At 44.4% G+C, this 12,018-nt stretch overlaps 1 protein-coding gene across 2 annotated transcripts in view; it reads right to left on the bottom strand.

Moving 5' to 3' along the window:
• lrriq1 (leucine-rich repeats and IQ motif containing 1) overlaps nt 1–8,304 on the bottom strand; it is a 175,983-nt gene extending 167,679 nt beyond the window's left edge. For both annotated transcript variants that reach the window (XM_067999455.1, XM_067999454.1), the window contains exons 1-2: nt 8,230–8,304; nt 4,195–4,326 (exon numbers count right to left, since the gene is read on the bottom strand). In XM_067999455.1, the coding sequence (XP_067855556.1) occupies nt 4,195–4,320 (126 nt within the window). In that variant the 5' untranslated portion in view covers nt 4,321–4,326; nt 8,230–8,304. The remainder of the gene's footprint in view (nt 1–4,194; nt 4,327–8,229) is intronic.
• Nucleotides 8,305–12,018: the final 3,714 nt, after the last annotated feature.

The following is a 12,018-nucleotide window of genomic DNA, read 5'->3' on the forward strand; positions in this document are numbered from 1 at the left end:
CAGCCAGATGGAGAGGGCAGTGGGATTCCACGCTGTGACTGGCTTCCCACAGGTGCAGGGTGTAATCGATTGCACCCATATAGCAATACGAGCACCTCCACACGAGCTAGGACTGTTCGTCAACAGGAAGGGCTATCACTCCATGAAAACTCAGCTCATTTGTGACCACCGCAAGAGATTCCTTCACGTGTGCGCCAGATACCCTGGCAGCTGCCACGGCTCCTTCAATCTCAGGGAGTCCACCGTGCCGCCCCTCTTCCACTCACCCAACACCCGCAAGGGCTGGCTCCTCGGGGACAAGGGATATCCCCTGCACACGTGGCTTATGACGCCTCTGAGGAACCCCACCACCGAGCCACAGCGGCGATACAACGACAGCTACATCACTACCAGGTCTACAATTGAGCAGGCTATAGAGTTGCTCAAGATGCGCTTCAGGTGCCTTGATCATTCTGGGGCAGCACTGCAATACGCACCACACAGAGTGGGACGCATTATAGTCGTCGGTTGTGCCCTGCACAACATGGCACAACAGAGAGGGGTGCCGCTGGAGGAGGCCCCATCCACATCTGCCACCCATATTGAGGGGGAGGAGGAGGAGGACGAGGAGGAGGAGGAACAACCCATGGGCAGAACAGCGGCTCACCTGGCTGCTTGTGAGGCCAGGGAGTCACTGATATGTGAACGGTTCTCCTAACATCAGACTGTCTGAAGAGTCCAGTCATCACCTGGACAGAGGAGCGGCCATACTAGCCCCCTCCCCTGCCCCCTGCACAAAACAGTGGTCCGACTACACCTACATCCACTGTAGAATGACCCAATGAGTGGCAACAAGTGTGCGTGTTCATGGTGAACCCCATGAAAGGGACCTATTCCACAAGCCAGTCAAGAATGGGCAAGACGTGGCAGTAGTGGTGATAATAATAGGATTTATTGTGCATGTGGCAGAAAACAAATATAAATAAGAAACATGACATATCGTCAAACACCCTTGTGCATTCCCTTTGTGCTCACAAAACCTTCGCCTTGCACTTACGGGAACCCCTACGTGGTGCTATCCCTGTGGCTTCAGCAGAGGTAGTGGCAGGATGCTATTGTCGATGCACTGACCGATTAGATGCTCTGCGTGGAAGCCCTCTGGGTTTCGGTGCCCGTGAGTGCCACCTGGAGAGGGGGCAGCATTGCAGGTACTGGTTGAGAGGGGGGCAACGGGTGAGACGTGGGAGCGCTTTGAGTGGCGTCCCCACTTTCATGTCCCCTTTTACCATCATCCCTCTCCTGGACCAAGCCCACGTCACTCCTTCCGCCCTGCTGGACGTCAGTTTGGAGGAGTTGTGTAAAGCCTTGGCAGGCCAGTTGTAAAGCATCTGTCAGCCTGTTTCAGGCGGCAGAATGTTGCTCACCCTGAATCCGAACGGCCGTTGTCAGGGCCTGAATGGACTCATTGTTGAGCCGTGCTTGACGCTCGATGGAGGCTAGCCTTTCCACCATCGCAGATGTTCCCGCACCTACCCGCGACACTATCTCAGAGATGCCTTCACATCCCTGCGACACTATCTCGGAGATACCGTCCTGTACCTGAGCCACCATTCTCCTCGTGCAGGAGTTGGACTCCTCCATCCTCTGCGCGATTGTGGAGAGTGCATGTGGCACCTGTTCCAGTACCTCAGCAATGTGCTGCTGCCCCTCAATGACTCTCCTTTTCATGGCTGGCCCCCAGGGTTCAGCATCTGGGTCCAGCTGAGCAGAGCCTGGAGAAGAGTGCTCCCACTGACGCGGACTCTCCACGGCTGCCCCTGCCACCAGGGTCTGCTCGTGCTCACATGTGCGTGGTGACTCACCATGTGCAAGTCCAACTAAGTGAGGACCGGACCCACCGAGGTGTGTGTATCTGCACTGGTGGATGCATGGCTCAGATGTGACGATGGACCCTCAGAGGCAGGCAGGTCCTCTGAGGAATCGCCCTCCTCGGTCACGGCACTCACAGATGAGCCTGCAAGAGAACAGAAAGCAATATTAAGCATGTGGACAGATGTTGAGGTGCTGCAGATGCCAAGTGATGCTAAGATAATTCGCTATCATGAGTGCTGAGTGCTAGATTTCTGTCACCAGCCGCTTATGCAATCCCAGTCTCAGCATCCGCCACGGACAGGCACTGCAGCGTGCGGCTTATCTCCAGCGCCTGCTGCTCCGCATCTGTTAGTGCCACCTGGTGTGGCGGGCCCCCTCTGGTCCTTGCCCTCTCCCGGGCGTTCTGGCATCTCTTCTCCTATCAAGGCAAAACACAGAGGTGTGATTGAGCGATGGTTGCATAGTGACCCGCTGCATGCATTGGTGTGGATGGGGTTGAGCGTGAGGGGATTGCATGGGAGGGTGCGTGTGCGACATAGCCATGAGATTGTATGAAGATTGGGTTGCGTGGTAGTGTTCGAATGGGAACTGTGGCGGTGAGTATGTGCAGGCAAGGTGAGGATGATAGTTGAGTGGATGTGAGGAGTGATGCGAGAGCGCTGTGGTGGCAGTGCAGAAGGGGTTGTGTGGTGGTGGAGGTGATGTGGAAGACGGAGTGTGGGAGAATGCGTAAGTATACTCACTTTGGCTGACCTGGTTAGGTCATTAAATCTCTTCCTGCACTGCACCCAGGTTTGTGGCACATTGCAGCTGCTGGTGACCTCCTCGGCCACCTCCAGCCAGGCCTTCTTGTTGGTGGAGGGAGGGCACTTCCTCCCATCAGATGGGAAAAGGATTTTCCTCCTCTTCCTCACCCCATCGAGCAGAAGCTGGAGTAAGTTGTCCGAAAACCTTGGGCAGCCTTTCCTCTGGCCTGCTCCATGGTTCAAAATTGGTTGTTTGCTGCAGGAGGAGCATTGGTGGCCTGCCCTTTAAATAGGGCTCCTCCAGCTGACAGACTATGCTGCGCATGCGCAGTCCGCCCGCTGCGCAGCTTTCCAGCGCGAAACCCGGAAGCAAAGGTAAGTGGCCTCAATTAGCCTGTGATTGCGTGCGGAGCACACTGATTCCACCGGGCGCGTTACCCCCGCGCCCAGTTGACCCCCCCCCCCCCCCCCGCTGAGAACCCGCCGCCCTCCTAATATCAGGCCCTATATCTTTCATGTACTCACTGACTGAAAGTGTAGTCAGCTGACCTATTCCCAGGCCACTTTATTGCAATTTGAACCACTTGCTAGGAACAAACAGCATGGATTGAGTCTCTCTTCAGTCACCTTGCAAGTGAGATTTAACAATTCACTACAGGCTGACTCTGAGGAGCTGCATAGTTCTAAGTGGTGTCCTTCCTACAAGTTCACGTCTGATTGCAAAGAATTGTTGCTTTTATACTGCTTGATTATACTCAATTGACTGAACTTTTTCAAAATGGTCACAGTATGAATGGTTCAACCTTCGCTTAATCACTCACTCCCAAATTTCATTTAATGGGGGTCGTTTTGACTTTGACGAGGGTAAAACACGCACTACCGGCTCAACCACCATTAAACACCTCTCCCAATTTTCATTTCCATTGAAGTTAATGGACACAAAAATTGGGAGGGGTGTTTAACGTGTGGTCGAACCGGTAGGGCGTGTTTTACCCTAGTCTAAAGTCAAAATTACCCTTAATCTGTTTATGACCTTTTAAAATGTAATTTTAACTTTTCTCTCACTAAAGTGTCTCATTAAATTTGCGATAGTAAATCGGTCACAAATCAGCAATAGATGAAACTAACAAAATTACTTTAAATGAAAAAAACTACAAACAAGTGCTTTATGGGAACAATATACATGTCAGAGAGTGCTTGTGACTGCAATTATTCAATTGCTGGCACCATTTATTGGTTTATTTTGCAAAAACTACTATTAACCAACATTTATCATATACGCAAATATTTTAATGCCATCTTTGGTTTATATTTTTGCACAGCTTTATTAACTTTGCTTATATATGGATTGCAAAAATTTTTTCATAATCATCAACATCTTCATTTGAAAGCATTATATTTGGAAACCCATTTTACAATAGATTATTTACTAAATATGTATATTGCAGGGAGACAATGAAATTTATAGCTATTACCAAAAACCCTTGATGATACTAAGCCTAAAAAGGACAGCATATATTACGAATAGATTGAAGGTTTCCAATGTTTAACTCTTTCAATATATTTGAATGTAACTTTGTAAAAAATTTAAGCTTACATAATCTGGTTCAAGGAGAATCTCTTCTTCAGACTGCTCCTCAAGTTCTTCCATTTCTGATGGGGAAATGCTGATTTTGCTTAATTCAGCTTCAATGGCTTCTTCAAGCAGTTTGTTTTCAGCCATAATTTCCTTTCAAAATAACATATCACAGTATTTGATCAACGGTACCTTGATAATAAATTTAAACTGGCAGTTACAACAAGGAAAATGACCGACTGGTGTGACACCACCACCCATGGAATCACAAAGAACCTTAGCAACACTTCACAGTAAAGGGTTGAGGGGGAGAAGGGCAAGAGGGAGGGGGAGAAAGGCAGGAGGGGAGAATAAAGGGGGGGGGGCACTGGCCTGGAAGTATGGGGGTGGCATCCTGGGTATGGCAGCATTGGTTTGTAAGTCTCTAAGAGATCTCCACAAACTCTGAGTTCTGTATTTTGTGATTGGTTCCTGACATTTGTCTATGTATGTGCGCACCCCTTTCTTTTTTTTTAATATTGTTTATGAGATGTGCTGACAATGGCAATGCCATATTTACTTCCCATCTCTAGCAGCTATGAAAAGGTGATGGCTGGCCTTCTTTCTGAACTGCTGCAGTCCTTATGCACTGCACCCACAATGGTGTTAGGTAGGGAATTCCAGGATTTTGATCCAGCAACAACAAACTTCTCTCTCTCTATCTCTGTCTGCCTCTGGTTCTGTCTCTGGCTCACATTGTGCATGGCTATCCCACTCAGCACGAGCTCGCGCGTGTCTCTCTCTCTCTCTCTCAGTTGTCACGAATTAGATAGTTTACATTTTCTATCAAAAACGCAGCTTATTCTAATTAGATAAAAAGCAAAATACTGCAGATGCTGGAAATCTGAAATTAAAACAGGAAATGCTGGAAACACTCAACAGGTCAGGCAGCATCTGACGAAAGGTCATTGAACTGAAATGTCAACCTTACCTTCCTCTCTTCACAGATTCTGCCCGGCCTGCTGAGTGTTTCCAGCATTTCTGATTCTAATTAGACCTCTTTTGCCAGAGAAGCATTCAAAATTCAAGAACTATTTTCTTTCTTTTTTAAAAAAAATCATGTGTACAGCCTAGCCTAGCCTCTTGCTCCTTAACCTAAATAAAGATTTTAAAATATGTCCTCTGTTTTTCTTCTGATAATTCTAAAAAACAACGAAGCTGGAAGCTGAAAAGAAACTGATGAGCTAAAAGCTTTTGATGCATTCTAGAAAATTGTGCGCACTGTGCGTTGAATGAAAGCATTTTATATACAATATATCTAATAAAATATGTTTGTAACTATCAGTTTCCATGCTAGTTGAAAGTTAAGTATGAAACTGGATATGTGACAGATTCTGAGTTTGAGCTGAGTTGTAGGGGGGTACAGTTGTAGTTTAATTTCCCTGCTTTTATACTTCATCCCCCTAGAAATAAAGGTCAATATTCCGTTTGCCTTCCAGATTACCTGCTGCACCTGTATATGTTGACTTTTTGTATTTCATGTACGAGGACATCCAGATCCCTCTGTACTGCAGCATTTTGTAGTATTTCTCCATTCAAATAATATTTTGCTTTTTTATTTTTCCTCCCAAAGTGGATGGCTTCACATTTTCCCACATTATATTCCATCTGCCAAATTTTTGACCATTCGCTTAACCTGTCAATATCCCTTTGCAGACACTTTGTGTCCTCATCGCAACTTGCTTTTCCACCTATCTTTGTAGCAGCAGCAAATTTGGCCACAAGACACTCTGTTCCTTCATCCAAGTCATTGATATATATAGTAAATAGTTGAGGCCGCAGCACTGATCCCTGCGGCACCCCATTAGTTACAGACTGCCATTTTGAAAATGACCCTTTTATCCTGACTCTTTGTTTTCTGTTAGTTAGCCATTCCTCTATCCATGCCAGTGGATTACCCCCAACACCATGGGGCTCTTATCTTGTGCAGTAATCTTTTATGTGGCACCTTATCGAATGCCTTTTGGAAATCCAAATATACTGCATCCATTGGTTCCCCTTTATCCACCCTGCCCGTTACTTCCTCAAAGAACTCTAATAAATTTGTCAGACATGATTTCCCCTTCATAAAACCATGTTGACTCTCCTTGATTGTATAATGAGTCTCCAAATGTCCTGCTACTACTTCCTTAATAATGGATTCTAGTATTTTCCCAATGACAGATGTTAGGCTAACTGGTCTATAATTACCTGCTTTCTGTCTCACTCCCTTCTTGTTACATTTGCAGTTTTCCAATGGTAAAAGCTGAGTGACAGAGTGGTTAAAAGAAAACCTGGGAAAGGAAGAAGAATGATCTAATCGAATGGCAAAACAGGCTGGAAGGGCTGAATGGCCTACTCATGTTCCTATTTAATGAGGAAACTTAGGGATTGTAAAGAATTTGATGGCAGTTAGTATTGAGTATGAAAGAAGTTATTGGAACGAGACATCAGCAGGAAAGAAGGAGTTAAAGCAGTTACAATGAATTGAACTGAGAGAGTAAGAGCATGGAGGAAAGTATACTGAGGAGTCTGTGGTGCAGTTGTTCATCGAGTCTACAGCGTAGAAACAGGTCATTCAGCCCAACTGATCCATGCTGGCATTTATGTTCCACACGAACCTCCTCCGTACCTACTTCATCTACCCCTGTCAGCATACCCTTCTATTCCTTTCTCCCTCATGTGCTTATCTAGCTTCCCCTTAAATGCATCAAAGGTATTTACCTCAACTACTCCTTGTGGTAGCACATTCCAAATTCTTACCACTCTTTGGGTAGAGAAGTTTCTCCTGAATTCCCTATTGGATTTATTAATGACTATATTATATTGATGACCTCTAGTTTTCGACTCACCCACAAGTGGAAACATTTTCTCTACATCTACCCTATCAAACCCTTTCATTATCTTACAGTCTTCTATCAGGACACCCCTCAACCCCAGGCCTTCCCTGATAAGTATATCCTCTCAGTTCCGGTATCATCCTTGTTAATCATTTTTGCACCCTCTCCAATGCCTCTATATCCTTTCTATAATATGCAGACCAGAACTGTGCACAATACTCCAAGTGTGGTCTAACCAAGGTTCCCTATAAGTTTAACATAACTTCTCTGCTTTTCAATTCTATCCCTCTAGAAATGAACCCGTTTTTGATTTGGCTTTTTTATGGCCTTATTAACCTGCGTGACTACTTTCAGTGATTTGTGTAACCATGCCCCTAGATCCCTTTGCTCCTCTATTCCATTTAGACTCTTATTATCCAAGCAGTATGTGGCCCTCCTTATTCCTCCTGCCAAAATGCATCACCACACACTCATCTATACTGAAATTAATTTGCTAATTACACATCCATTCTGCAAATTTATTACTGTCCTCTTACATTTTGACGCATTCTTCCTTTGTATTAGCTACACCCTCCCCCTCCTCCCCAATGTTGTGTTGTCCACAAATTTTGAAATTGCACTTCCAATTCCCGAATCCAAATCGTTAATATTCCATTTTGAATATTTCTTAGGTTTTTTTTTGCTGCAACAAGCGGCATAGCGGATGTTGGTGGTCGCTTTGCTCTATTTAACCAATATGCGCTGACAACCCTTGCTAAATGACTAACAACTGCAACATAATCACTGCAAATTTAGCAATTGATTGCCAGGAAATAATATGTCAGTACAGATTTACACTAAGATTGGCACATTTCGGAAATCAATACCCCCTGAGATTACTGGGGAAAGGGGATGCAATCCCAAGAACCTGGTCCTCCTCACTGTTTACAGGATCCTTTTTAAAAAATACAGCATTAAACAGAATTTTTTTTTAAAATCGCCACACAAAGGCTGTACGAGTTGAAGCGCCGAACAGGGCGTATTTCAGAGATTTAAAGCAGGGGAAGACACAGCTGGTTTCAGTGAATTTTCAGCGGGTGGGCCTGGGCCAGGAGGCCGGGGGGTGGCGGGGGGAGATCAGCTCAGGGACACCGACAGCCTCGGGGCAACGGACCGCTCCTCCCGACCTCTCCCCTGAAACACACGAAGGGATCATTACCTCTCAGGCCCGCCTGTCGCTCTCAACTCCGTCCCGCACTCCAGACCCCCCTCAGCCGCTTTGCTCCACTGGTTACAGTCACCACAACCCCGTCACCATGGCAACAGCGCCAACCAGTCAGCCGAAACAGCGACGTGCTCGCCCCCCGCCTCCCGTGCACGCGTACGCGACGGGCGCGCCGCAGCGGCATGTTTACTTTTTGAAATTTGCATAAATAGTAAAGGCGAGGCTTGAAGAGGTTCTGATCAGTGTTTCGGTCTGCACAAGGGCCATTACCAAAACGGCAACCTATTCTCTTTCCACGGATGTCGAGTGCAATTCGAACATTTTTTTTCCAGAATTTGCAATTTTTGGCATGTTATTTTTACTGTTTAATTTAGTGCCACTCATCTTCCACGAATACCAGATTTGAAGAAGTTCTGTTAACTCTTCCATCCATGTTGATTTGTCTTTTTTCTTCATAAATGTTGACTGACCCACTGTATGTTTTCAGCATTTTTTTCCCGATTTCTCGCCTTTGCAGTTTCTTGTTTCAGTATGAACTAGGTTTCAGTGGAACATGTCCAGAGGCAATTGGCCATTGCCTTATAGGTCAGGATATATATATTACATAGTCTGTATTTTGCATCTGTTGGTTTATATGTTTGCTTTTTTCTTGACTTCATTATTTTTCCACCCAACAAAGTAACGACAGGTCATAAATAATTGTCATACTGAGATTTGGGTTCAGTATTTCAGCATAGAAGTGGAAATATTACAGTTTTGCTATAATTTCTACATCAAAGTTTTTTTTTTAAATACACATGTGCATGGGGAATTTTTATACATTTTTAAAAATTAAATTGAAAATGAAATTACAACAGGTTGCGACTAGAAGAGAGTGGATGCAAGACATTATACAGAGAGGCGCAATTCAGTTCCATCATGAAGTTATGCTGGCATATATTGAAAGTGGCAAAGACATAAAACCAACACACGAGATGTGTTTATATACACAATCAGTCTGAGTATACTTCACCTCAGAAGTCAAATTTCCATCAATTTTAGTTTTCAAAACTCCAAAATGTAATATAAATATGCTATAATTTTATTTATTACCCTTTGAAAGCCTCACCAAAACATACTTCCTTCACCATGCCTTTGTTTAGCTCCCCTAATATTTCATCCCTACTTCTTGCTCGGTGCCCACCCTGTAAAGCTCTTTGGACTGTTAATACATGTAAAGTGCTCCTCTGAGAAGTTTATTAGTCCATAATTTGATAGTTGGCATTTGTTATGTGTTTAATTGACTTTTCTTATTAAAAAAATATAGTACCAGATAATAAGCCAGTTAATCAAACAACCTGGATATTTCTATGCTAGTATTTTACTAACAGCCAAGTGGGAGAATCAGAATATATTGTCAGAATGAGATATATGCTTCACTGAAAAGAAACAAGATTAATATTTTTATCAGAGAATGCTTTTATCAACAGAAACAATTCACTGTGCAAGCTCCATATGTACAGTTGGTTTAATTTCAAAGATCAAAACAGATTCTTTTACAGATGTAAACAAATTCTACTGAAAATCCAAGCGTAAACAAAGAAAAAGCCAGTGGAGAATTTATATATCTTGCAATACTTTTTCATTATTTTCCCTGATTGACTAGTTACACCAGTGGGATTAACAATAAATGTACATTGGCATTCTCATTTAAAGCTGAATCTGGGTTTGAGTTCTGGTTCATTGGAATTTCATAGTTTCCTATAATCCTATTTCCAAAAGTCTAACCAAAATTCCTAATAATTTTCAGGTATCTGTCAGTTGACATTGTTGTTTGCCTACAGCATTCCTCATAACCTTCCTTTGATTGGGTATAGAACCACTGCTGATTTCTCAGGTGTACGCAGGACACAACAGGGGAGCACATGCCTCTGATGGCTAGGAACAAAGATTCCACAAAAAACCCTTACTAAATATGGGGTAATATTGCCCAAGTGTAAATCATACTTTTACCCATTTGGTATTGTAGTAATAGCACCAGTGGTAAATGAAACGACATAATTAAGTATAATGTAAAATCATGCAAATGAGCCAGCATAACAATCACAAATAATCCACTTGATCTCTGTTAAGAATCGTAATTGTTTATGCTGGTGGTAAAATCATGCAAAACACTCTTAGCCAGAAACCATGGACATGATTTTGACTTGGAGCCAGGAAGAGAGCAGAGGTGGAGGGGGAAGATTTTCAGGCGCGAAACCTGTACGTAAAGTTGGTGGGTTGGAATGTGCGATCGGAATGTGTGATCGCGACCTGATTGAATCATTAAAATTTTACTTCTGAGTTTCCCACGCGACAGCCAGCCTGATTGACAGGCTGCCTGCCTGTTGGGTGGGAAGGCAGTGTGGGAGGGATCAGAGTCCTCAGGGGTTAGATGGGGAAGTCAGGGTGAGATCAGTGTCCTTGGGGGTTGGATGGGAAGGTCGGGGAGAGATCAGTGTCCTCGGGCGTTTGGATGGGAGAGGTCAGGGTGAGATCAGTGTCCTCGGGTTAAATGGGGGAGGTCGGGGAGAGATCAATGTCCTCGGGGGTTGAATGGGAAGGTTGGGGTGAGATCAGTGACCTCGGGGGTTGGATGGGAGAAGTCGGGGGGAGATCAGAATCCTCGGGGGTTGGATGGGAGAGGTCAGGGAGGGATCAATGTCCTCGGGGGTTGGATGGGAGAGGTTGGGGAGAGATCAGAGTACTCGGGGGTTGAATGGGGAGGTCGTGGAGACAGCGAGATCTTTGGGGGTTGGATGGGGGGGGCGATCGCGGGGGGACGTGAGATGTCGGCGATCGGGGGGGGGTCGGCCAATTGCAGGGGTCTGATTGCAGCAGGCCAGCTTGTTGGGCCTGGAGAATATGGGTCGCAGCCCTGATCTAAAAATCTGTTATTTTAGTCTTCCACCCACCCCCAACCCACCCATTCTTTAGGATTAAAATTTCCCCCCATGTTTTAGGGAGGCAAAATGCAATATATAAGGCAAAACATTTCTAAACAGGTGAAAGTCTATTCTTGGCTCTAAGAACATATATCAAAACTGAGCATCATGAAGACCAAGGACAAATTACCCCAAAATAAACACAATTTTTATCACCCTAAGAAATTCTGAAAATTGTACAATGTACAATGCATCTAAACAACTTACATCAAGTCAAAAATAAGTAGGTATATTTATTTAATATGACTAAACATCAAATTATTCAGAGTTTTGAAATATTGCTAATATTCTTTCCAACAGTGGAAAAGCTGTTGAGGCTAGGTCAATTGAAAATTTCAAAACTGAGATTGATAGATACCCAAGGCGGGTAGATGGAGTTAAGATACTGATCAGCCATGATCTAATTAAATGGCAGAGCAGGCTCGAGGGGCTGAATGGCCTACTCTTGCTCCTATGTTCCTAAAACAGCCCAAGTGAAAGAAAGTGGCCACAGCAATGGCCTATGACACAAGAGCTAAGGTTTGGCAGCAGTCAAAACAAACTGCTGTTATTTGCTGAAAGGTGGATTTGCTATTCCTAATTTCAAAGAAGAAAGTAACCATATCAAGTCAACCCTCTGAAACAAGTAGGTATATTTATTTAATATGAATAAACATCATATTGGGCCTGACATTGCTTGTAAATTAATGGTGAGCCGAACAGCCCTCACCGTTATTAATAGGTAAATTAAAAAGAAAGTTCCGGTGATCACACATGCACAGTCAAATGTGGAAATCCAGAACTTGCTCTTCCTGATTCCCTGATGATCTGACAGCTTCGT

The sequence above is a fragment of the Heptranchias perlo genome, chromosome 18 (assembly GCF_035084215.1).
Source record: "Heptranchias perlo isolate sHepPer1 chromosome 18, sHepPer1.hap1, whole genome shotgun sequence".
NCBI lineage: Eukaryota > Metazoa > Chordata > Chondrichthyes > Hexanchiformes > Hexanchidae > Heptranchias > Heptranchias perlo.